Below are 24,584 nucleotides of genomic sequence, written 5' to 3'. Positions count from 1 at the left end.
CCACACCTCTAGCCCTGTTTTTTGCTGGTTATTTTGCAGATGGAGTCTAGTGAGGTTTCTGCCTGGTCTGGTTTCAAATAGCCATCCTCTAGCTCTCAGCCTCCTAAGTAGCTAGGATTACAGACATGAACCACCAGTGTTTGCTTAACAGCATCTCAGGGTTCATGATTATCTATTGTGTTTTCCTCTCCCACCTCCCCACTTGAGGTCAGGGAGGTTATATAATCAATTCTTTGTACGCTCTTATCCATTCTGCTACTGATCTCCTCATTCTCTGTTCAATCTCACAAGCCACACTGTCCACACATACCAACACATTTCTCCCTTTTTCAAAAATACCCCAGTTATCTGACATTTTTCACTGCCTATGATTCTAAAACCAGGAACAAAGATCTCCTTTATAAAGTCAACAGTCTTTTTTTTTGGGGGGGGCGGTCCAGTCGTGGGGCCTGAACTCTGGGCCTGGGCGCTATCCCTCAGCTCTTCAGCTCAAGGCTAGCGCTTGAGCCACAGTGCCACTTCCAGCTTTTTGCTTTTTGCTTATGTGGTGCTGAGGAATCGAACCCAGGGCCTCATGCATGCAAGGCAAGTGCTCTACCACTGAGTCACCTTCCCAGCCCAACAGTCTTTTTTTATGCTTTGACTGAAGAAGGAAAAGGTGAGCTTGGGAGTGGAGGGCAGAGTTTAAGTATCTTGGAGGAATTAGGACTTGAAGCTTTATTTCCTCCAGAGAGAAACTGACCACAAAGGATGTCTGAGTCAAGAGGTTCCCCCCCTCCCCGCCCCACTCTTTACTTCCTATCCCCTGGCCCTGAAAGAACATCTGTTACTCAAGCAGGAAGGTCTGAAGGGAGCGCCCTTTCTCCCCGCTAAATCCCTGATGCTCCTCTCACTTTGCCACCTCGATCTGGGACTGAAAAAGGAAAGACTGGAGCTATTTCCTTGCTAGCAGTTATCTCCACAATTACTGACTGGGAGGAGGAGTGCGAGGAGTTCATTGAAATTCATTTCTGTAAATGTTTAATATTTCAATTAATATGATTAGGCCCAAGCCTGAATGAACAGCAGGGCGGCAGATCTGCTGAGAAGACGTAGCGTAATGAGATCAACACAGCCCAGCCTTGGGGGTCTTCTCTTCTCCATCCTCAAAGGTTGTGATCTGTTTAGCATCACCATAAATACCAAGGAAATCAAATTAGAATGCAAGAAAGGCTCCGTGGGGGTGGGGCAGTGAGTGGAAAGTTACTTTGGAGAGAGATATGTTTGTACTTCCTCTTCCCTGGGCACCATCATCTCATCCTCTGGCCACCTACCAGGGAGTTCTCTAACACTCCCCACACCAGCACCAAGATCCCCATTTTAGGGAACTATAGCTTGGAGGACCTGATAAAATGTATGAAGTCTCCCCACAGCCATATCCACTCCAATACACACACCTGCCACAATACAGTTCCAGGCTAAGAAAGGATGGCAGGTGGCCAACAGGGAGTAGGAAGGGCAATCTCACCAGAGTCCCCTAAAGGCAGAGGAGAAGAGTGGTCAGGTAATCACTACCCCCTGGTCCCAAGATGAATGTTGGATGTGGGAGTTAAAAGCGTGGACTTAAAAGCCAGATGTCCTGGGCTCCAATCATAGCTACACTTTTTTTTTTCTAGCCATGTGGTCTTAGGCAAGTCATTTAATCACTCTGTGTCTTCATCTCTACTTGGAGATGATGGCAGAATTCACATCCGAAGCAGTGGGCAAGGAATAACCAGTTAGAAAGTATAACCCACTTGGAACAATGCCTAGGACACTATAAGTGCCATAAAAGCCCTGTTGCTCTTCTTTATTTTACTTCTAGGAGAGGAGCCTGCCTGCTGGGATAGCTCAGGAATGGAGACTGATGGGATTTGGCTGCGGTGTAGTTCAGAGATTCAGGCACCACTGTGGAGACTTCAGCCCCACCCTAGGATGAAGAGAACCACCGGGAGGCAGGGTATTCTACCAAAGCTGGGAGTGAAGTGCCCAATGGAAAACCCGGGCCGTCAGCGCTGAGGTCTGATGTCAGCAGGCACTCCCTGCCCTGATGGACCCAGAGCATCGAGGAGGGGCCAGGCTCCCTCTAGATCATGGAGCCTACAGATCACACATCGAAGTAGAATTGTCTCAGGGAGTAATGGTCCCCAGATGCACTTTTCTACTCCTCTTTGCTACCTGAGTCGATCAGGACCAAGTTCCACCCTAGGAACCCAAGTGCAGGGAGAGCAAAGGAAGGAGTCATTGAGTTTCTCTGCCTCAAAGGGGAGCTTGACAGCTGTGTTTCTTCTTCCCACGGAAGGAATCGGAGTCTACACCGGTCACAGGTTCTTCACATGAGTGTGTGTGAAGCACCTGCTATGGATGCGAGACCCAGTGCTAAACCCTGCAGACTTCACCCGCGTCTTCCAACCTGTTTTTCCCTTCATCTCTCTCTCCTTTTTTCCTCTCTGGGTTCCTCCTGCCCCCCCCCCCGCCCCGACTCTGTCTACACCTTCCTTCCTTCCCCTCAACCTGCCCAAACATCCTATTCGGTTCTCTGCTCCTGGACTCCTCCGGCCTCCCCACCCCCAGCTCCCCTCGCCCGGGTCTTCTCTTCCAGCACCGGGGACAGCTCCAGCCCCCGGAACAATGGACCCCACCTTAGGGCTCCTCGATAAATTCTCCATCTCAGCGCCTTGCCCAACTCCTGATTGGGGAGTAAGATGGGGGAAGGGCTGTTATCAACAGGACCAGCTGCTCTTGGGGGGGGGGGGGGCGGGAAAGGGAGTCAGGGAGGACGGAGATAGGGAGAGGGCGTGGCTCCTGCCTGGATTGTGCGTCCCTCGCTACGGTAGAGAATTTGTATTCCACCCCTGAGACTGACATCACTGATGTCAGGGGAGAGGAGGTGGGAGTGGGGAGGGGGGTGTGGAGGGGGGAGGTTTTTGTTGAGGAGAGCGCGGCCGGAGAGCAGAGCTCCGGGACCCAGGTGACCGGGAAAGCAGGCAGCCCCAGCCCCAGCGGCGGGAGCAGCCCACGGCAGCCTAGGCCCGGGGACCGGGGTGGGGGCGGGAGGGGGGCCGAGGGGAGGACCTGAAGGGGGGGGAGGCAGGGCAGAAGGGACCCCCGGAGCCCCGCCGCCATCAGAGATCAAGCATCTGGCATCGGGGATCTTCGGACCCAGCAGAAGCATCAGCCACAGGGGAGGTGTCCTCCCGGGGAAAGCAACGAGAGAGCCACCTGCCCCGCACCAGGAGTGGCCCCCCTCACTGACGCTGCTGGCAACCAGACCAGGCCCCTGGCCCTGCCCTCCCCCCACAGCCCGCCGCCTCCCCGGCCCGTTCCCCTCGCGCTGCTCCCCTCTCCCCTCCCAGCTCCCAGCCCCCCCCCCAGCTCCAGTGCCTGCTGCCCACCGCCCTAACCCTCCAGGTGCTGGCCACACTGACCCCCATCCTGGGCTATCTGCCAGATCTCAGGGAGGGAGATTGTTTGTTTGGGCTATGCCCCCTGGTGGCATGATCGTGTCTGCCTAGACCCCTGACCCCCAGACTTCAACTCCCTGGGCCTCCTTTGTGTGAAGAGCTGCTCTCCTCTGCTCAGCAGTGTGGTTGGGGGCCAAAGGGAAGGCCGGCCCGCCTGGGCTCCTGGCTCCCACCACTTGCCTCCTTGTTGGGCAGCTCCCCTGGCCTTTGGGCCTCTCCCTGCTCCCCTCGGCCCCTCCTCCTGGGCCGCCCCAATGAAGGAGCCGGATGCCATCAAGCTGTTTGTGGGGCAGATCCCGAGGCATCTGGAGGAAAAGGACCTGAAGCCCATCTTCGAGCAGTTTGGTCGGATCTTCGAGCTGACTGTCATCAAGGACAAGTACACCGGGCTGCACAAGGGTGAGGGGTCAGGCCAGACTGGAGAGGTGGCAGTGACTGGGGCTGGGGGGGGGGGGCCTGGGAGGAGGGAGGAAGCCAAACTGGAGGGACAGAGCGGCTGGGAAGAAGAGCTCAGGGGACTGTGATGGAGACATTGCAAGAGAATTTAGCTAGAGTGACCAGGGCACTCCAGGATGGAGGAGTGAAAAGGGCTATTTGGGGTAAAGAATTGTCAACAGGGATGCAGAGGTGTGGACCTTAGGGATGGAGGGGGTGTGTGGATGGCATGGGATGAACTCAAGAGGTTGGAGAGATGAGAGAGTTGGTTTTGGAGGTAAAAAGCCAGTGGTGTGTGTGTGTGTGTGTGTGTGTGTGTGTGTGTGTGTAGCAAGACTGAGAATCTGAGTAAGCTCAGATAATGCTGGGATAGGGATCAGGTGCTCAACCTAGAAAGTAGAGATGTCCTGCCTGGGCATCCCCAGGGCTAAAAAAAAGGGAGTGGAGAAGCAGGACATGGAGTATGGGAAAGTGTAGGAGATTTAGAAAGTTAAGACCCAAGGCTTCTCTGAGGGCAGTACTGCTAAAAAGCAGAGCCAGTCCCAGGGTCAGAATTTGGAAAGCTCCAGGCACCAGGATCCAAGGCCCATATTGCCTCCCTCCCAGCACTGGGCACAGGGAAAAGACACTTCCACTAACTGTCCTTCCCTTTCCTTTTCTGTTTACTATCCAACTTGTACCTGCCTCCCAAAGAGTTGGGGAGAAACAGGGAAAATGGGAGTGGAAAAGGGTGTTGATGACAAGATGGAGGGAGGAGAGGGCAAAGGAGAAAGGGGAAAGCATAGAAACTGAGGAAGACAGAGCCACACTCTGCACACTGAGATCAGAGCCATCCCACCTCCACCTCTCAACAGCCCACTTGCCCTTCCTTCTTCATTAACCACCAGCATTTGGCCTGCCAGGTTTCTGTCCCCCACTTCCAGAGCACCATTCTACTCCTCTCAGATCTTTCCCAGCCCATATGGCAGAAGATGACTAGAAGGGAAAAGCTCTCCAGTCCTCAGCCATGGGGGAGCCCCTTATGGAGGGGAGACCAGAGACTCATCCCCCACCCTGTCTCTCTGCCCATGCCCCTCCTCAGGATGTGCCTTCCTGACATACTGTGCCCGCGATTCAGCCCTGAAGGCCCAGAGCGCCCTGCACGAACAGAAGACGCTTCCAGGGGTGAGTCCCGTCCTTTTCAGGGCCAAGGGGCTGAAAAATGACCTTAGAAGTGGCAGGGGGCACACAACCCTCCCAAGATACAGAGCTTATTTTCTACTTCTCATCCCCAGGAAGGCCCTCATCTCTTTTTCTAGCACCCACCTTTCTTGTTATAGATGCATGCATGTCTCTTACCTGGGGAGAAGGAAAAGATCAATTAAAGGACTAAATGTGATCCTCATAAGGAGTTGATACAGCTCCTTTCCACTTACCAACCTGTCCACTAGCCAAGCTAGAAGGAGGACTTCAGCTGGTTGGAAGTGTAGGGTGACAACTGGACACCTGTGTCAGTGTGAATGGGAGATACCCAAGACACTCTACTTGTAGTTCTAGAGAGGCAGCCTAGGTGGCTGTGGGATGGGGGAGGGGTGCTGCCACCCTGAGAACAGGCAGATGGGCCTGTTGGATTTGTCTGCTCTGTGTTGGTTTCTGAGCTCAGACAGACTCCCCTCTTGTTTTCTAGAAAGAGCCCCAGGAACCTCTGATGCCACCGGCATCAAGTGGGGCCTGGGCAGGATGTTAGCCTAGGTATAGCAATGCAGACACCATCAGATAGGATCAGATCTGAGAGGGCCAAATGTGCAGAAGTGGCTCTGGAGTAGGCTTCCTCACTGCAAGGTCACATCTCTTTGGGTTTGAGGTGGTTTTTTTTCCCCCCTTCTTCTTCTCAGCCAGACTTACAGATTGTCCCAGGTCTGGGTTGGCAACTGAAGTTAAGATTAAATATTCTCAGACTGCTACCCCCTTGCAGAACTGGTTGGGGGAGAGGGATAGAAGAGGGAGGTCTACTCCCTTTTGCTACCTGCTTCTTAGTTTCTCTCTGATTGTGGATCCCAGGAAGTACTTCCTGAGGTCTGGCTCCGCCCTGCCTTCAGCAAACATTTGCTCAGAACCATCTAAGTACTGGAGACACAGCTGTCCCAGCCTCTGCCCCTTCCCCACCCGGGATATGGAGAACAGTGTGGACCGTCCATCTTTTCTAGGAGGAAACAGACAAAATAGATGGAGGCAGAGAACATCAAACCTGTTTCTACCACACCCAACATCAAAGTTAGGTCCTCCCTGGTCTTCAGCCCTGGAGTGTAGCTGGGAGATCAAACCCACTGCCCCTCCCCCACCATCTTAACCCATCACAAGAATAGCTAGGGCTGCAAAGTGGGGGATTGGTGTATGTGTGTGAGCAGGCTCAGAGATGCAGGGTGAGCCTGTGTTCAGCACAAATGCATGTAAGCACCCAACTGGCCAGATGTGGGGGTCTGGGCACATGCAGGCTGGTAGCTACTGAGTCTGAACTTCCCTTCCTTTCCTTTTTCTCTCTGGAAGCCCTGATCAAGCCCACAGCTTTCATGTCCTGTTGGTGTTGGTCTTTTCCTGTCGTTCCCCCATTTCAAAGCCCTGGTAGAACCAGTGGGGACAGGGGGGAAAAGAGAATATGGAAAGGGAGACCAGAGCGGGCCTTAGGTGAGAGATGGCCTGGGAGTGGGTAGGAACCTCAGGTGTGGTGTGTGCCAGCTAGACGCCTCTACCCTGTGTGCGTCCTCTCAGCCGCCCATGCAGCTCAGGCAGAGCTGTCTGGGGGGGGGGGGGTGGAGAATGGCACCAGGTAATGACTCAGTCTAGCCTGCCCCAGAGCTCCCAGGTGACAGAGTTCCCATTCCTGCCCTAGTTGGCAGGGTCCAGAGGGACCTAACAGCCTCCAGGAGGAAATGAGGGGTTCCATCTTCCCAGGGGACCCTGCACAAAACACTTGAGGGGCAGACTCATGGCAGTCCAGGAGCAGATGTCCGCGGCCCAGCTCTGTCTGACTCTCCGTGTTCCTTCCTCCTCCTCAGCTGAGTCTTCTGCCATTTGTCTTTCCCCTCAGACAGTGTGTGTGTGTGTGTGTGTGTGTGTGTGTGTGTGTGTGTGTGTGTGTGTGTGTGTGTGTGTGTGTGTGTGTGTGTGTGTGTGTGTGTGTGTGTGTTACGATGTCCACTGCTGCTTGCTGATTCTGTGGGGGGAAGTTTTTCTTACAGTCGAATCTCTAAGCCCTCTTACTACAGGTTCATGTTTCACCAGAGAGAGCACCTTTGTCACCCCAGAATCTAGAAAATGCTACCATATTAGGCTGCAGAGAAAGAAGGGGGGCTTGGTCTATGGTTGTCAAGCCCCATTTCCTCTTCTCTCCACTGAGAGTTCCCAGGGGTGACTGTGTCACAGGTCCCTGGATCTGTTCTGAGCACAGGGTGTGGCTCCCAAGCTGGGAGCTGGGAGGGACACATCTGTCTGCCTTAATCCTTTCCTTTTACTCTGAGCCAAAATCCTACTCCCTGGCTCCTCCTGGTCAGCTTGTGGCCGGGAAGGTGGACTCTGCTCCACTTGTGTAGGATCAGGAACACTAAGACACTAGGAACAAGTGTAGAGCCAGGAATTAGTAGCAGGGCTCCAGGCTTGTTTTCTCAAGCCAAGTAGATTTGGGGGGATGAAGGCCTCTTTTTGGAGGTAGGTCTTCACTATGGATGCGAAGGAGGGGCAGCTTGGCACCCGTTGGGGTATAAATAGCCCCTTCTTCTTTTGGAGGCCCTAGAGAGGGCTTATTGCCTGGCGGGTGGTAACTAGGAAGAGGTGCCTGCCTGGTTCCAGGTAAACACAGCACAGCTGGACTCAGGGGAGGGGGCAGGTGTGTCTGAGCAAGCTAACAAAGCTGAGCTTCCCACAGGAAGCACCAAGCCAAGAAGAAGGCAGCTGGAAACGAGCAGGCGCTGGGGGTACCAGGAAGCCTGTCCTTGAGGGCGTGTGGGGAGACCCATGCTGTGGTCTGTGCACTCGGGTGTCTTTGTGTGAATCCACATCAGCTGTGGGTATTTATTGACCTGCTATTTTTGTGCCTGGAGGGAACCACATCCTTTCTCTCTGGGTCCCAGGTTCCCCATCTCTAACCAGAACAGCAAATCCACAAGAGGCCTGTTGGGAAGGGGTAGTGCCGACTACACCACTCCCCCCACCCTGCGCTGTGACCCTGGTTCTGACTTTACCTCTGGAAGGGTGGTTGGGCAGCCGTGCTGAGCTGATGAAACGCCTGTGGGGGAATTTCTTTGATGGTTTGGGCTACGGTGCAAAAGACAGGAAGGTCAATGGCCATCAATCTCTGGGCTGCTGACCCCCAGGTCCTGCCTGCCTTATGTTTTCTCTCTCTCTCTCTCTCTCCCTCCCCCCCTTTTTCCCCCTCTTCCACCCCTAAGGAGATTGAACCTTGGATGGGATAATCCCAGATTGGTGGGAGATAAAGCCAGGGGCAGGTTGGCTGGAGGATTTATGTGACTGCAGACCCTCCCTCCCTCCCCAGCTGCTCACAAACCCAGAGAACTGGGGGTGGGGCTGTGGGGCAGGAATATCTCTTGAGGTAGGACTTAGAGTTGATCCAAGGCTCTGAATACTTGACTGGCAGAGGGTCCAGAGAGCCTGCCATTGCTGTGCTGCTCACCCTAGGCTGGGTGAGGCCACCCAAGATCTCTCAATGTTAGGAAGCTGTCTGGAGAGTCCTTTTGTTTGGCAAAGGAGGAAGTTGAGGCCCAGAGGAAAGAAGTTACTTATCTAAAGTCTCACAGCTAGTGAGTGGCAGGGCCTGTACTTGGAACTCTTTTTCCTGACTCCTGGTCCAGTGCCTTTCCTTAGGGCACACTTAACCTCATCCTCAGAATGGCTTGCATTTGTTGTTGTCACTAGAATGAAGACAGCCCCACATATGAATGTGGGGACTTGGTATAGCCCTAGTGATCAAAGTCCTCAATAACAAAATATTTCCAGACCCTGGAGCCATGAGTCCTTTTCGTCCCTTTCCAGATCCCTACTCCAGTGAAGGAAATCAACCTGTGGGAGTCATTCCTTAGTCTTCTCACCAGACAAGGCATGGAAGAGGGGAACTAGAATTAGCATCATCCCCACTGCTGGCTGAACAAAGCAGGCTAGTGCAGGGGTCAGAGAGAAGGTGTGCTCTGGAAGACTTCCTGCCTGGTCCTGGGGAGAATGGCCAGGGAGAATGCGCCAGCATCTGGCGCTTCAGCACTGTCCCAGCGCTTCAGACCTCCAGGATTTGCACTGCAGGAGAAGGGACAGTTTGGTCCCTTCACGCTTGCTCTGCACACCTCCCTCCAGGACCAGGGAGCTTTCCTGGGCCCCTCCCCCACTTCCCAGCCCTTACCAAATCCTCCACCCCCAGCATACTCCGTTCCCACCCCCTCCTCACTCCTTCTCTGGGTGTGTGGAGCGGCAGAAGTGATGACGTCACCACGGTCGCCAGGGCGACGGGGACGGATAAATCAGGCTGAGTGGGCGGTTGCCATGGTGCGCATTCTCCTGTTGCCACGGAGACTGGGCATCTGCTCCCTTTGTGCTGCCCGAGTTCCTTCCCCCTAGGGTCAAGGGGTGTAGGGGGGCAGAAAAAGAGGCAGACACACCTTCAGGGGTCAGAAGGAAGTCTGGGCCTCTGTGGGGTCTTCTTCAATGTAGAGCCCTTCTTGGGGCTGCTTTTCCATGGGGTGGCCCCTGTGGCTCCTGTTTTGTGGTGGAGGAAGCTCTGGACACAGCCCCTTGGTTAGATTGTGTCTCAGGACCTGGGGCCTAGGGAAAGGACTAGTTCTGGCCTAAGGATAACCTGTTTCAGGCATCACTGGTCAACCTGAGCCTGGCACTATGCCCGATGAGCATCTTCCTCCACATCCTCTCTCCACTGCCTCTAATCCCCTCAGGTCCTTCCAGACAAGATTAGGCCCAGCCCCTTCCTTCCCATCAAATTTAGGGGACTAGGGACAATGCCCATGTCTGGAGCTTGCTCCTTCTAGCCTCGCTGGAGGTCCTGGTCTGGGGTGTGGGTGTGGGTCTCGGGTGAGCACAGGAGTCCCTGCAGCTGCCCTCTCTTCTCTCTTTTAGATGAACAGGCCAATCCAGGTCAAGCCAGCCGACAGCGAGAGCCGAGGAGGTAGGTTCTTCCCTTTTGAACTCATCCTCTTCTCTTCCCACCTCCAAACCCTAGGCTTGGAGGAACTTCCAGGCAGCCTTTGTTGACAAAGCAAGTCTGACAGTTCTGAAGAGTTCCCAGCCTAAGTGGGGATAGGATGAGTCAGTAAGGCTGGAGGGGATGAGATCTGGCAACACTGATACCCAGAGAGGAGTTCAAATCCTTCAGAGTTAGGAGGTTAGGTCAGTGAACCCAGTCCCCCTTTTCACACCCTGCAGCCACCAGTATCCAGAGTGGGGAAAGTCGTGTCCCCTCCGGGGAAGGGGGGGGCGTGGAAAGTGATGACGCTGAGAGGCCAGGAGGGCCTGACCAAGCCTGTTCTCCTGTGCCCTACCCCCCAGAAGACCGGAAGCTCTTTGTGGGGATGCTAGGGAAGCAGCAGACAGATGAAGATGTCCGGAAGATGTTCGAGCCGTTCGGGACCATAGATGAGTGCACTGTGCTCCGGGGGCCAGATGGCACCAGCAAAGGTAGCCCACCCACTCCCCTTCTTCTCATGGGCTTCTTTAGCTTTCCTGACCTTCCCCACTGGCCTCCTGGGCAGCGGGCACCCGCCTTCGTGATGAGAATCCTCACCTTTTTTTCTCCTCCACCTCCACCTTTCTAGGCTGTGCTTTTGTGAAGTTCCAGACCCATGCTGAGGCCCAGGCAGCGATCAACACACTTCATAGCAGCCGGACGCTGCCGGTGAGCCCTGATCCCCTGATGTCCCCCCCCTTCTCATCAGGCCCTGGCACATAGGGACAGCCTACCCAGGACAAGATTTTTAGTTCATTCAAAAGGAAATGTTCTGCCCAAGAATCAAACTGCTTAGGGACTTCTGCACATGGCAAATACCATGTCCTTGCTTCCTTCTATATACCACCCTGAGTGTGTGTGTGTGTGTGTGTGTGTGTGTGTGTGTGTGTGTGTGTGTGCATGCCTGGGCATTGTCCCTTAGCTTTGTCACTCAAGGCTTGCATTCTACCACTTGAGAGCTGGTTGGGTAATTGGAGATAAGAGTCTCACAGACTGCCTTGGCTAGCTTCAAACCTTGATCTAGGATTACAGGTGTAAGCCACTAATGCCTCCCTACTCCTCATCTTCAGTCTAAATTCCATCACCCTCCTCTCCTGCTTCCTCCATTCCTCAACCCCTTCCTCTGTCACCCATCTCCTCTCTGCCTTCCCATATCCCCCTCCCCACTTATTTGCTGGGTATCAGAACCCTTGCTTAGAGGCCCCATGCACTTTTTTTTTTTTTTTTGGTTGGTTGTGGGGCTTGAACTCTGGGTCTGGGCGCTGTCCCTGAGCTCTTCAGCTCAAGGTGAGCACTCCACCACTTGAGCCACAGTGCCACTTCTGGTTTTCTGGTGGTTAATCGGAGATAAGACTCTCATGGATTTTCTTGCCCTAGCTGGCTTTGAACTGTGAGCCTCCTGAGTAGTTAGGATTATAGGTGTGAGCCACTGGTGCCCGGCTGCCCCACGTACCTTTACATGGTGATTCTGCCGAATGCACTCGGGGAATTCTTCTAAAATAGAATTAGCTGGATACAGAGGAAGTGATCTTCCAACCCCTCAAGAATCTCTAATCTGGGCACCAGTGGCTCATGCCTGTAATCCTAGCTATTCAGGAGGCTGAAATCTGAGGATTGTAGTTTGAAGCCACCTCAGGCAAGAAAAGTCTGTGAGACTCATATCTCCAATTAATCACCAGGAAACCATAAGTGATGCTGTGGCTCAAAGTGGTAGAGCACCAGCTTTGAGCAAAAAAAGTCAGGGACAGCACCCAGACCCTAAATTCAAGTCCCACAACTGACACACAAAGAAATCTCTAGCAGAGGCTGAGCAAGCTTAGAGGTACTTGGACTTGGTAGAGAGAATACAGCACCAAATAGAGAACTGTATTAGGTGGCCCTAGGCCCCTTCCAGTTCTGAGTCTAGGAGTTTCATCAATGTTCCTTTTTTTTTTTTTATTTGGTTCAGGCTTGTATTAATGCGTGTGTGTGTGCGTGTGTGCATGTGTGCGTGTGTGTGTGTGTGCGTGTGTGTGTGTGTGCGTGTGTGTGTGTGTGTGTGTGTGTGTGTGTGTGTGTACTGGGGCATGAACTCAGGCACAATCCATGCACAATCCAAGCAATTTCCATGCTTAACTAGCATTAGAATCACTCCTCCACTTCCAGTTTTTTTGGTGGTTAATTGGAGATAAACATCTCACAGACTTTTCTGCTTGGCTGGCTTAGAACCTTGATCTTCAGATCACACTCTCCCTGAGTAACTAGGATCACAGGTGTGAGTCACCAATGCCCAGCTTGTTATTGAGGCTGCATCTACTGAGCTTGAGCATGGGGGATGGTGAGGGGTGGGGGGGGAGGGGGGAGTATGTCAGGGCAGTGGGGCAGCTACCAGACAAGATTGGCTATGGCCGAGCCATTGGAATTCATACAGAGAGGCCCTTCCTGTGCCCACAGGCCCTCCATTTTTAGAGCACATGACTTCACTCTTCCTTTGCCTTTTGTACATCCTAGCACAAGGAAATGGTGAGATTAGAATCTCCCCATTTGACATGGGCCTCCCAAAGAGGCCAGGCCATGAGAACAGTACCTAGGCCTGGTGCTAAGAAGGCTCTGGGGAAGGAGAGATGTGCACTGTTCCTCTGCCCACACATGGCGTCTATTACCCAGGGTGCCTCATCCAGCCTGGTGGTAAAGTTTGCTGACACAGAGAAGGAGCGAGGTCTCCGCCGAATGCAGCAGGTGGCCACCCAGCTGGGCATGTTCAGCCCCATCGCCCTTCAGTTTGGAGCCTACAGCGCCTACACGCAGGCCGTAAGCACGTCCCCGGTGCTGGACATGGCCCGCCCCCATGTCCTGCCCTACGCGTCCAGCGTTGAGAGGAAGACTAGGCCTCACTCTTCTCTTCCCTCCTCCACCTGCAGCTGATGCAACAGCAGGCAGCCCTGGTAGCGGCCCACAGTGCCTACCTCAGCCCCATGGCCACCATGGCTGCCGTGCAGATGCAGCACATGGCTGCCATCAATGCCAATGGCCTCATTGCCACTCCCATCACCCCATCCTCAGGTAAGGCTCTGTGCAAAGCAGGCTGGGCTCGGTATACACAGAACAAGGGGACTACAGTGTGGGGGGGCGGGGAGAGGAGAAGACATTGGGTTCAGGGATTAGAGAATGGTCTGCTTGCTCCTCTCTGCCCTCCAACTTGCTGACTGGTTTTCTGCATCTGTGTGTGTGTGTGTGTGTGTATATATGCACATGCGCACGCACACACGTGCATGCAAACGCGTGCTTCTTTGCTCTGTCTCTGTCGCTTTCTCCTCCCTAGGAACCAGCACCCCTCCTGCCATTGCTGCCACACCCGTATCTGCCATCCCTGCTGCACTGGGTGTCAACGGCTACAGCCCGGTGCCCACCCAACCCGCCGGGCAGCCTGCCCCTGATGCTCTGTATCCCAATGGGGTTCACCCCTACCCAGGTGCGGCTCTCTGCCTGTCCACACTCTCCTAGCAACCATCCAAGCCATTACTCCTGTGGTTGGCAGCCTTGATACCCATATCCACCTCCAGCCTCGGGGTTCACAATGCTTTCTTCTGCTCTGTCTTTTCCGGTAGAGATGACCCTACCCGGGAGGCTGAGGCTTAGGGAGGTGAAGCAATATGTCTGGGGTGGTGGAGTCAGTCATAGACTGCAGTCCTCCTTATGCTAGGCCCCCCCATCCCCCACCTACCTTGCCATGTGCATTTCCCCTCCTCATCTCACACCCCATGTCCAGACCAGGCCCCCTTCCCCACCACTTGGCCTCTGCTCACAGAGGTGCTGGCGGGGCTCCTGCTGTCTCAAGCGCACTCATGGTCCATGATGCTTTCCCCAGCCCAGAGTCCCGCGGCCCCCGTGGACCCCCTACAACAGGCCTACGCGGGGATGCAGCACTACACAGGTAAGGTGTCCTAGCCCAGGCCTCAGCTCAAAAACTGGATGTGGGCTTCTCAGCTCACTGCCAACCGCCTTGGGCCCTCCTCCCCCACTTCAGGCTTTCCAGACCATCTATACTTGTGAGGGTGGCACTTTGGGGCAACACACCTGAAGCAGGGGATCATTTCCCCCCCGATGACTTCTCAGCCCTGTGCATTCCGCTGGCCTGGGCTAGGAGAAGGGAGAGCAGGTCGTCTGCAAGGAGTCAGAGGACGCCATGAACTCTTTCTTCTCCCACCCTAGCAGCCTACCCTGCGGCCTACAGCCTGGTTGCGCCTGCGTTCCCGCAGCCTCCAGCCTTGGTTGCCCAGCAGCCCCCACCCCCACCTCAGCAGCAGCAGCAGCAGCAGCAGCAACAGCAGCAGCAACAGCAGCAGCAGCAGCAGCAGCAGCAGCAGCAGCAGCAGCAGCGAGAAGGTGCCAGCCTGGGGCAAGGTCCTCATAGCTGTGAAGCTTCAGAGCTAGAAATGCCCTTGTCGTAAGCCCAGGAACTCTCCACTGTCCTGTGCTAAGTCCAGCTCTTGCCCCATTTGTGGGGATAAAAGCACCAGGGAGCTTTGGCCCACATTTTTGGGCTAAGATTGGAGGGTCCTCCCCAGCTCTGTTTTTTCCCAGGACTTGCTGCTTGAATCCTGCATTTCCTGGTCACTGAGCTCTTCCTTCTGTCTCTACTGGCACCCAGGCCCTGATGGCTGCAACATCTTTATATACCACCTACCCCAGGAGTTCACGGACTCAGAGATCCTCCAGATGTTTGTCCCCTTTGGCCATGTCATCTCAGCCAAAGTCTTTGTTGACCGAGCCACCAATCAAAGCAAATGTTTTGGTAAGAACATGATGATCTAAAAGACAAAGTATGGACATTTTTGTGTGTACATCTGTGTGTACACATTAGGGCAAGGTCTGATACATGTGAAGGCATTTAGGGTTACCGTAGACCTAGTATCTGAAGTCCTGAGTACCCAAGGCTATGAAAGATCTTTGACATCTAGGCATACCACAGTTATAGCTCTCTCTTCACTTTTTTTCTTTTTGCCAGTTAAGGGTTTGAATCACTTGGCTTGCTCACTCATGGCTGGTATTCTAACTCTTGAACCATGTTCCCGCCCAGCTTTTTTTGCTGATTAAGTGGAAATGGAGTATCATATACTTTTCTTTCCCTACAGCTTCAAATCCCAATCCTTCCTGTCTCCTGAGTAGCTAGGATTATAGGTGTGAGCCACCAACATGCAGCTCTACAGCTTCATCTTTCTCCTGAAGAACTTGTCTTGGAGCCAGGCATGGGTGGTTCACACTTGTAATCCTAGCTACTTAGGAGGCTGGAAACTGAGTATCATGATTCCAAGTCAACCTGGGCAGAAAAGTCCACAAGACTCTTATCTTCAATTAACCAGTAAGACAGACTTGGAAAAATGGCTCAAGTGGTAGAGTGCCAGCTGTAAGCCAAAAAGAGCCAAGCAACAGCCCAAGGCCTTCAGCTCAAGACCCAGTACTGGCAAAAATCAAACAAACAAATCCAATACAGCCTTGGAACTGGAGGAATGGAGCATGCATAATGCCCTTGGGTTCTACCTCCAGCACCAAAACACCCCAAACAGCCAAACAAGAAAAGACAAAAACCCTAACCCAATTTGTGTGTTTCATGAAGTAGTCTGGGAACATGTGATTTTCAAAAGGGAGGCTTTAGTTGGTATCACATCTTTAAAAGCCCTCAGTGCCCTGCTTCAAAGCCATTCAGAGGCAGAAAGTAGCAATTTGCAAAGCATGTGTTCAGAAAGCTATCCAGGCTGAGCAAGGGGTCACCCTGCAAAGAAGGCTGGAACGAATGTCCCAGTTTATACAAATGGCTAGACTGGATTCACTCATTTAAACCCACTAGTGAAGAATTTCTGAATGCCTACCATATAGCAGGCAATTTTTTTTGTTTTTTTTGGGTCTGGTCGTGACCTGAACTCTGGGCCTGGGCGCTGTCCCTCAACTCTTCAGCTCAAGGCTAGCGCTCTACCACTTGAGCCACAGCACCACTTCCGGCTTTTTTTTCCTGCTTATGTGGTGCTGAGGAATCGAACCCAGGGCCTCAGGCATGCAAGGCAAGCGCTCTACCACTGAGCCACCTTCCCAGCCATAGCAGGCAATTTTCTTTTCTTTTTCTTTCTTTTTTTTTTGTCGGTGGTGGGGCCTGAACTCTGGGCCTGGGCGCTGTCCCTCAGCTTCTTCAGCTCAAGGCTAGTGCTCTACCTCTTGAGCCACTTCCGGCTTTTTCTGTTTATGTGGTGCTGAGGAATCGAACCCAGGGCCTCATGCATGCAAGGCAAGCACTCTACTACTGAGCCAACCTCCCAGCCCTAGCAGGCAATTTTCTAGGCATTTAGAGATACCTGGATGAAGTAGGGTGGTATTGGGAAACCCAACAGGCCCTGGCCCTAAGCCAGGAGAGCAAAGGGGCCAGGCCTTATGACCCTCTCATCACAGGCTTTGTGAGTTTCGACAATCCTGCCAGTGCCCAGGCTGCCATCCAGGCCATGAATGGGTTCCAGATTGGCATGAAGCGCCTCAAAGTCCAGCTAAAGCGGCCTAAGGATGCCAACCGGCCCTACTAAGGGCCCCAGGTGGGTGCTGCTCCTGTCTTGTGTCCTTCCTCTTCAGCCCCTGCGTACCGTGCCACCCTCGGGGCTGCTCATCCCTACACCCCCACTCCTGGCTCTGGGCATAAGGTAGGGATCCTGGGAGGGTTCCTCAACTATTGTACACACACACACACACACACACACACACACACACACACACACACACACACACACACACACACACACACACACACACACACACACACACACACACACACACACACACACACACACACACACACACACACACACACACACACACACAGCCCTGTGACCCCAGAAAGAGCCAAGTCTCTTATCTATCTGTGTCCACTCCCAGATTTTCCACAGTATCTGGTCTCGTTTGTCTGGTCAGTGTCCGTGTGTCTGTGTGTATCTTCTTTCTGGTTTTCCTTTGGGTTGGATGGAATGAAGAGTAGGATTTGGGGAAGAGGGCTGGTTCAGAGTGCAGTAAAGGAGGGTCTTAAAATCACTGGCTCCTAGAATCTCTGCTCTCCTGAGAAGTGCAGATACCAGGTCCTGGTTGACCTAGACTCGAGATGATTTTCTTACACAGCAGAGCCTCCTTCCCCTTGAAAAGGAGCGAGCACAGGACAGACAGGGAGGCAATCCGTAGGCCTCTTGGGAGCTATTTTGGCTTAAGTGGAGGTTGGAACAGTGTACTGCCTGTGAATTTCATTATCACGGCCTCTTCACCCCAGTGCCAGAGCCACAGATGTGTGAGCCTTGGCTACTTTTATGTGGTTTAATCTCCTTTGGACCAAACCCCTGAAAAAAAACACAACCCATGAACAATACCCATATTTTCTGTTTCTCCCCTTTCCCCCCCAATCCTGGCTGCTTAACTCCCCCCCGACCCTGGGGGCCCCCCCCAGCCCAGGGCCCGTGTCCATTGTCGGCTGAAGCCCCCATCCCCGGACCCCTGCTCCGGGCCCTTGTAAGTTGCATGGAACGAGCGTGTTGTCTTTGGAGCCAATTGTTTGTTATTTGGGGAGGGGCCGTGGAGGGAAGCGCCCCCCAGCCCAGGGTCAGGGCCGGGGGCAGCTCGCGGGATGTGCTTGGGTCAACAGTGGTTGGTGACTGTGGTCTGTGTACTGTGCATTTCTCTTTTGCTTTCTTTGTTCCTTTCCAAAAAGGAATGAGAGCACTACCTAGGGGCTGGGGGCGGTCTCACCCCATGAGACTCCATCCCTAAGCCCATCCGGGGTCACCCTGGCCTTCTCTGCGGATGCTCCCACTCTCTGTCCAGGTGTCTGTCTCCTTCATGCACCCCCTTCTCCTTTCTTCTCTTAGTTATCTCTGCCTGCCTGTTTGTGGTCTCATTTCTTTGCCTCTCTTACCCTCTAGGTCTCCATCTCTCTATCTTCCAGTCTTTGTTTTTCTCGTGGGCTTTTTGACTATTTCCTTCCTACTAGCCTTTGGTTTCTGTATCGTGAATCCCCTCCCTCCCCCTCTCCTGTACCCCTGCCCTTTGCACTCATGGCTGGGGGTTGCGGGTGGGGGCAGATTGTTCTGCTTGGACTGAGGCCTCTCTGAGGATCTGCCTTCTTAAGGCAGCCCCATTTTAGATGCCATCTCCTACCTCAGCCACCCCCTTCCCCTTCCTGCTAGCGCCTGTCACCAGCACCAGCTGCCTTCTCCATGCTTCACCAGTGTTTCCTTCCTTCGCAGGTCTGGAGACACCCGAGGAAGGGGCACCTCACACCCTCTTCCCCCCACTGGCTCCAGCCCCTCTGCACATCTGCCCTGGGCCTTGATTGGGCTCTGGGGCAAAAGCTGCTTCATGGCCCTGGGGGCACAGAACTCAGCCCCTCCCACCACCCTGCCTCTCTGAAGGGCCGCGGCTTTGCTTCCCTGGCTCCAAGGGCCTTTTTCCTTCAGGTGCCCTTCTGGCCTTGTTGAGGGAGCAAGGAATAGGCTCGAAGGTTCCAGGGTATCTGCCTTCTGCTAGGGCTCCTGTGACGGGTCTTCTGTACCCACCATTTCGTTCGTACTCGCCTCCCCCACAAGTGGGCCTGTTCCAGCCGGGCAGGCCCAGGAAGGTAGTGGGGCCTCCCCCCTCCCCTGTCCCCCCCTCTTCCCCACAGTAGGGGCTTCTCAGAAGCCAGCTCTCACACGCCCCTCCACCCTCCGTTAGAGGTAGGATACCCTTGAATCCCGGGCTCTAAGCCCTAAAACTCACTGCCTCCCCCAAGGGCCCCTCCAAGGAGGGTGTGGGAGGAGCCCTGAGGGCTGCCTCTCTGCCAGTCAGCCACAGAGACCCTCCTCCTTTCATGAGGAAAAGACCTCCCCCTGAACCCCTAAAAATGTTTACAGTCTCTGCTGGCCCCCTCCGTGTAAATACCACTACCACCCGTGCGTTATCTAGCCCGTCTGCCCTGCCCGCTGGGCCAGACGCTGCCGTCTCCCTTTCTGGGAGTTTAGACAATGTTGCCCTTGGAGTTTTTCTCACTCTCTTTATTTCCCCTTTGCTTTTGGTGGGTAACTGGGTATTCGGGAGGAGGGGTGTGGGGAGGGCTCAAGGGGGTTTATTACCTGATCATTTTCTTTAGGAAGAGGTTTTAGGGAAAAGAAGATAGGGAGGGGGGGGGGAGTGGTAAGGGGAAACTGGGGAGTCAATTTCGGACAGTTCTCTATGCTTCACTTATTTATTTATTGCATTTTACTTTTAAAGAGTTGGTCTTTTCTGTCTAAATAAAGAAAAACATTTAAAAGCATTCAATAAGAGTCTTGGAAGGCTGAGGGTAAGGGGATTGTTCACACTGGGTATGGGAGGGAGGAAGGGAGGGAAGAGGTGGAGGTTTGGGAGAGAAAGGCCCAGGGAAGGGCTCAGCCCTTACTTTTGAGCAGTGTCTCAGTCTCACTCTCTGGGGCTGAATTCTGGAATGTTATGCTTGGAAGGGCACGGGAATGGGTGAGCAGGCCTCAGAAGGCTGGGCCCTTGCACCGAGACCAAATGTCATATATGTTCACTGACCACTGTTCTGTACGTGGGTCAGGAGTTCCATATGCAGTTCTTCATTTAGACGGGGAAGAGGAAGCTTTGAAGGTTAACACAGATTCCTTAAGCAGGAAAGGGAAGGATATGGAGATTGAACCCAATTGGTCATACTCTAAAATCCAGAATGGTAATCTCCTCACCCGTTTTCTGACCTGAGGCAAAGATCTCCAGGAGTATCAAGTAGGCTACAGCAGCAACCCAGTCTGCTATAGGGTTAACTATATAAGCCCTAAGGTTTCTCCAATTCCTAGGGGATACTTTGTGAATGGTACATGGCGTGAGTCTAGGAGGATCAAACAGGCCCATAGCACCTGGGTCACTTGCTTGTGGTCAGCTATGTGCTACCTTAGCCCTTCTTAGAAACTTGCCCCCTTCCAGCTGTGATCTGGCCTCTGGCTACACTTGTTCACTGAAAGTACCACCACAGGCTACGGATGTAGCTCAGTGGTAGAGCACTTGCCAAGTACATGCAAGGTTCTGAGTTCCATACCGTTTAAAAAAAGAAAAAAAGAAAAAAAAAAAAAGCAAGCACAGGAGTTGGGAAGGTGGCCCAGTGGTAGAGTGCTTGTCTTGCATGCATGAGGCCCTGGGTTCGATTCCTCAGCATCACATAAGCAGAAAAAGCCGGAAGTGGTGCTGTGGCTCAAGTAGTAGAGCACTATCCCTGAGCTGAAGAGCTGAGGGGCAGCACCCAGGCCCAGAGTTCAGGCCCACAATGAACAATAACAACAAAAAGCAAGCACAACAATGAGTAAAATCCCCACTCCCTATCTGCCCCCTTCTTCTGTCTCCTCTTAATGTGTCTCTCTCTCTTTTGAGCCACAGTGCCACTTCTGGCTTTTTCTGTTTATGTGGTGCTGAGGAATCGAACCCAGGTCCTCAGGCATGCAAGGCAAGTGCTCTACCACTGAGTCACCTTCCCAGCCCCTTAATGGCTATCTCAAAGTAGTAGTTCTCACCCCTGTAAATCCTAGTTACTCAACAGGCTGAGATCTGAGGATTGTAGTTTGAAGCCAGCTCAGGCAGAAAAGACCCCTCCCCCTTTCCACCACATGAGACTCTTATCTCCAATTATCCACTCAAAAACTAGAGCTATGGCTCAAAGTAGTAGAGCTCTAGCCTTGAGCAAAAGAGCTAAGACAGTGCCCAGGCCCTGAGTTCAAGCCCCATGACCAACAAAATAAAAAAGGGAAATTGGGTTTAGTAGTGCATACCTATAACACTATGTACTCAGGAGGCAAAGGACTCCAAGTTTGAGGCTAATTTGGGCCACATAGTAAGACCCTGTGTCAAAACATGGAATAGTAATAGAATGAAAATAATAAGGGCTGGTCATTATGGCACATGCTGGTAATCTTAGCTATTTTAGGTAAGAGAATAATTGTCTGAGCTAGCCCAGGGCAAAAACATGAGGTGTTACCTGAAAAATAAACATAAAGCCAGGCGCCTGTAATCCTAGCTACTCAGGAGGCTGAGATCTGAGGACTGCGGTTCAAAACCAGCCCAGGCAGGAAAGTTTGTGAGACTCTTATCTCCAATAAACTGCTAGAAAACCAGAAGTGGTGCTGTGGCTCAAGCGGTAGAGCGCTCGCCTTGAGCTGAAGAGCACAAGGACAGCGCCCAAGCCCAGTGTTCAAGCCCCACGACCGACAAAAAAAAGAAAAAGAAACATAAGCAAAAATGAACAAGGCTGGGGACATGGCTCAAGTGGTAGAACACCTACTCAGAAAATGTGAAGCCCTAAACTCAAGCCCCAGTACTGTCTTAAAAAATGAAAAGTGGAAGTGGCACTGTGCCTCAAATGACAGAGTGCTCGCCTTGAGCTGAAAAGTTGAGGGACAGTGCCCAGGTCCACAGTTCAAGCCCCACAACAACAACAACAAAAACATTTAAAAAATGAAAAATTATGTAAAATATGAAGTACTATGGAGATGTATCTATGGGTATGGTTTCAGGGAAAAAATATTCTTGGGTGGGGAACTTATTTGGATATATGCAAATCCAGTCAGGATTCTTAGCAAGTACACAGCATCTGAAATCTGCGCGCGCGCGCGCGTGTGTGTGTGTGTGTGTGTGTGTGTGTGCGCGCGCGCGCAGAGATGGGAAGAAGTGTAAGACCAACAGGAGTTGGAATTTAGTATCTGTGAATTTTCCCTTGCTCCATGTCAGCTTCATAACACTTGTGGGTGAGAAAAGAAAGATAAAAGGAGAGGTTTACACCAAGAGCATCTCCCAGAGGGACTCACTGTGCAGTGTTGCTGCTCTCTCTCAGGATGTGGAGGTAAGGAGTATCAGGACTGATACTATTCTTCCTTTCTGGTAGCTTTCTGGATCTCAGACACCACCAAAGCATGGCCGCCCTTCCCACAAACATCAATGACTACCTTTACTGTCTTTCTATAATAACTTATGTTCAAATGTTAATGGCAGCATAAACAGAAGGAAAATAGCTTCTTGAGGCAGAAAAAAATGGAGCTGGCACATTACAGCAGAAACTGGGAGCAACTTTCAACTGTAGAACCAAAACCAGATACCTGGAATGCTGGCTGCTTGTGGCGACACCTCATTTTCTTCTCCCTATCTGAGAACTTTAGCCCAGCTCTAGCCTCCAGGTTTTGTTTTTTTTTTTTTAAATATAGAATATTGGAGTCTTTAATATACAGTTAACAGGCTGCAGGCCGCCAGTTGTTACAAAGGCCTGTAGCACGCAAGTATACATAACCCTGCTAGGAAACATGCTAAAGAGGAAAGAAATAACAAGAACAATACCAACAAGCCAATTCAGCTCCAATGGAGAGCTGAACTGGGACTCCATGATGACTGGAGATGAGCCAGGAGACAGGACACAGGACACAATCACAGAGACACATGGCATGGAGTCCTGGCAGCTAGGCTGGCTGGTCCAGGCCTAAATTAGCCTCCAGGTTCTTACACAATCCTAGTCCCAGGCTTCTCCTCAGGTCTGCTTCACGAAGAGCCAGCTGCTTCTTGCTCCCCAGATGCAGGGTTTCCCTCCAATGGGCTACATCCTCTCACTGGCTTGATGAAAAATGAATGTCAGCCGGATACTAGTGGTTTACACTTGTAATCCTTGCTACTCAGCAGGTTAAGAGCTAAGGATCCTGTTCCAAGCCAGCCCAGGCAGGAAAGTCTGTGAGACTCTTTATCTCCAATTAACCATCCAAAAGCCAGAAGTATATCTGTGACTCAGTGCTCTCTCCAAAGGGACAGTGCTAAGCCGGGCGCCAGTGGCTCACGCCTGTAATCCTAGCTACTCAGGAACTGAGAACTGAGGATCATGGTTCAAAGTCAGCCCAGGCAGGAAAGTCCGTGAAACACTTATCTCCAATAAACCACTGGAAAAGCGAAAGTGGCCCTATGGCTCAAGCGGTAATGCTCGCCTTGAGCTGAAGAGCCCAGGGACAGCGCCCAGGCCGAGTTCAAGCCCCACGACTGACAAAAAAAAAAGAAAAAAAAAGAAAGGGACAGTGCTTAGCTCATGAGCTTAAGACCCAAACAAAACCAAAAACAAAAACAGCCAGGTGCTGGTGGCTCTTGCCTGTAATCCTAGCTACTCAGGAGGTTGAGATCTGAGGACCCTAGTTCAAAGCCAGCCTGGGCATGAAAAGCCGTGAAACTTTATTTTTTGTTGTTGGGGCTTGAACTCTGGGCCTGAGCTCTGTCCCTCAGCTCTTCAGCTCAAGGCTAGCACTCTACCACTTAAGCCACTTCGGTTTTCTAGTGGTTTATTGGAGATAAGAATCTCAAGGACTTTCCTGCCCAGGCTGGCTTTGAATTGTGATCCTCAGATTTTAGCCTCTTGAGTAGCTAGGATTACAGGCATAAACCACCGGCACCCTGCAAGCCGTGAAACTCTTATCTCCAATAAACCACCAGAAAACTGGAAGTGGCACTGTGGCTCAAGTGATAGAGTACTAGCCCTGAGCTGAAGAGTTGAGGGATAGCACTCAGGCCCAGAGTTCAAGCCCCATGACTGACCCCCCCCCAAAAAAAATTCCTAGTTATGTGTTCCTAACTTAGGTTTTCTTCTGACTCTTAAATTTTCATCAGGAAATATTATGTACCCACTCAACCATAAATTTAGACTATATCCTTTCTGCCTATACATAGGTTTAATTTTTCTTGGGGTCCTCTGCCTCAGCCTCCCTAGTGGTGGATTAAAGGTATGTGCCATGAGACCTGGCTTTTCCAACATCTCTAAGTCAATCCAACTGCAAATCACCAACTAGGACCACCTCTAAAATAAATAATGCCATCTCCTCTCCCCACTGCCCCAAGAAACCTGTAGTATCCTCATCTGTGTTCACATTTCTCTTGCTCTCTCACAACCTAGTCTCCAAGGAAACTGCAGTTCTATTTGAGAGCTAACTCACTGATACTCAGTGTTCATCTGCTTTGTTCATTTCTGTATCTGCATCATCCTCAACCGTTACCAGAACATTAACAGCTGCTTAGTAAATAATTAAAACCAATAATCAATACTGGACTTCCCATCCCTGCCTAAATTATACTAATCCAAAGCTAACTGCTACCCTTCTGAAGTCGCAGCTTTTAAACATTTCTATTCTCCACTCAAGACATCAAACCTTAGAAGACTTCAACCATCTCACACAAATTCACTAAATCATGAAACAGTTCTGCATGGAGCCACATGCAAAGCATCCTAGCACTTGGGAAGCAGGGGTAGCCAAGGTTACATATGTTTAAGGGCCTGCCTGCGCTACATGTTAAAAAAAAATCACAAAAACTTTTTCCCATCAATTTTCTCACATATATTTCTCTTTTCAGTGTTTGCTGTTTCCATTTACTGACTGAATAATCATAACTGGTCTCCTAATTGACCCCTGAAACAC

At 52.1% G+C, this 24,584-nt stretch overlaps 1 protein-coding gene and 1 long non-coding RNA gene across 10 annotated transcripts; one reads left to right on the top strand and one right to left on the bottom strand.

Annotated features, from left to right (window-relative positions):
- Positions 1 to 1,019: 1,019 nt before the first annotated feature.
- Positions 1,020 to 9,361, bottom strand: LOC138821567 (uncharacterized). The gene is made up of 3 exons (XR_011370168.1): positions 9,301 to 9,361; positions 8,135 to 8,207; positions 1,020 to 1,159 (listed from the first exon to the last, which is right to left on the bottom strand). It is a non-coding gene; the product is annotated as an uncharacterized lncRNA (long non-coding RNA).
- LOC138821566 (CUGBP Elav-like family member 3) lies at positions 2,944 to 19,209 on the top strand. Of its 9 annotated transcripts, XM_070013942.1 has the most exons (14): positions 2,944 to 2,989; positions 3,776 to 3,881; positions 4,999 to 5,081; positions 10,029 to 10,077; positions 10,458 to 10,586; positions 10,724 to 10,803; positions 12,781 to 12,924; positions 13,035 to 13,176; positions 13,436 to 13,585; positions 13,922 to 14,047; positions 14,326 to 14,499; positions 14,765 to 14,908; positions 16,555 to 16,691; positions 18,381 to 19,209. In XM_070013942.1, the coding sequence occupies exons 4-13, from the start codon at positions 10,029 to 10,031 to the stop codon at positions 16,680 to 16,682; spliced, it is 1,266 nt and encodes a 421-aa protein (XP_069870043.1). In that variant the 5' UTR covers positions 2,944 to 2,989; positions 3,776 to 3,881; positions 4,999 to 5,081; the 3' UTR covers positions 16,683 to 16,691; positions 18,381 to 19,209. The 9 variants fall into 9 exon arrangements, with proteins under 9 accessions (XP_069870043.1, XP_069870039.1, XP_069870036.1 ...); XM_070013938.1 differs by lacking the exon at positions 2,944 to 2,989 and having other exon boundaries at positions 2,996 to 3,881; positions 10,461 to 10,586; positions 13,982 to 14,047; XM_070013935.1 differs by lacking the exon at positions 2,944 to 2,989 and having other exon boundaries at positions 2,996 to 3,881; positions 10,461 to 10,586.
- Positions 19,210 to 24,584: the final 5,375 nt, after the last annotated feature.

The sequence above is a fragment of the Dipodomys merriami genome, unplaced genomic scaffold, assembly GCF_024711535.1.
Source record: "Dipodomys merriami isolate MVZ:Mamm:240054 unplaced genomic scaffold, mDipMer1.0.p SCAF_92, whole genome shotgun sequence".
In the NCBI taxonomy this organism is placed as follows: domain Eukaryota; kingdom Metazoa; phylum Chordata; class Mammalia; order Rodentia; family Heteromyidae; genus Dipodomys; species Dipodomys merriami.
This window is presented reverse-complemented; position numbering and strand designations above follow the sequence as displayed.

What these genes read in the sequence shown, in the direction of transcription:
- LOC138821566 (XM_070013933.1), top strand. Translation starts at nt 3,737, where the DNA reads ATGAAGGAGCCGGATGCCATCAAGCTGTTTGTGGGGCAGATCCCGAGG. An exon ending in CGACAGCGAGAGCCGAGGAG is followed by an intron (nt 10,078 to 10,457) that starts GTAGGTTCTTCC and finishes CCTACCCCCCAG; the next exon opens with AAGACCGGAAGCTCTTTGTG. An exon ending in GCAGCAGCAGCAGCGAGAAG is followed by an intron (nt 14,500 to 14,764) that starts GTGCCAGCCTGG and finishes ACTGGCACCCAG; the next exon opens with GCCCTGATGGCTGCAACATC.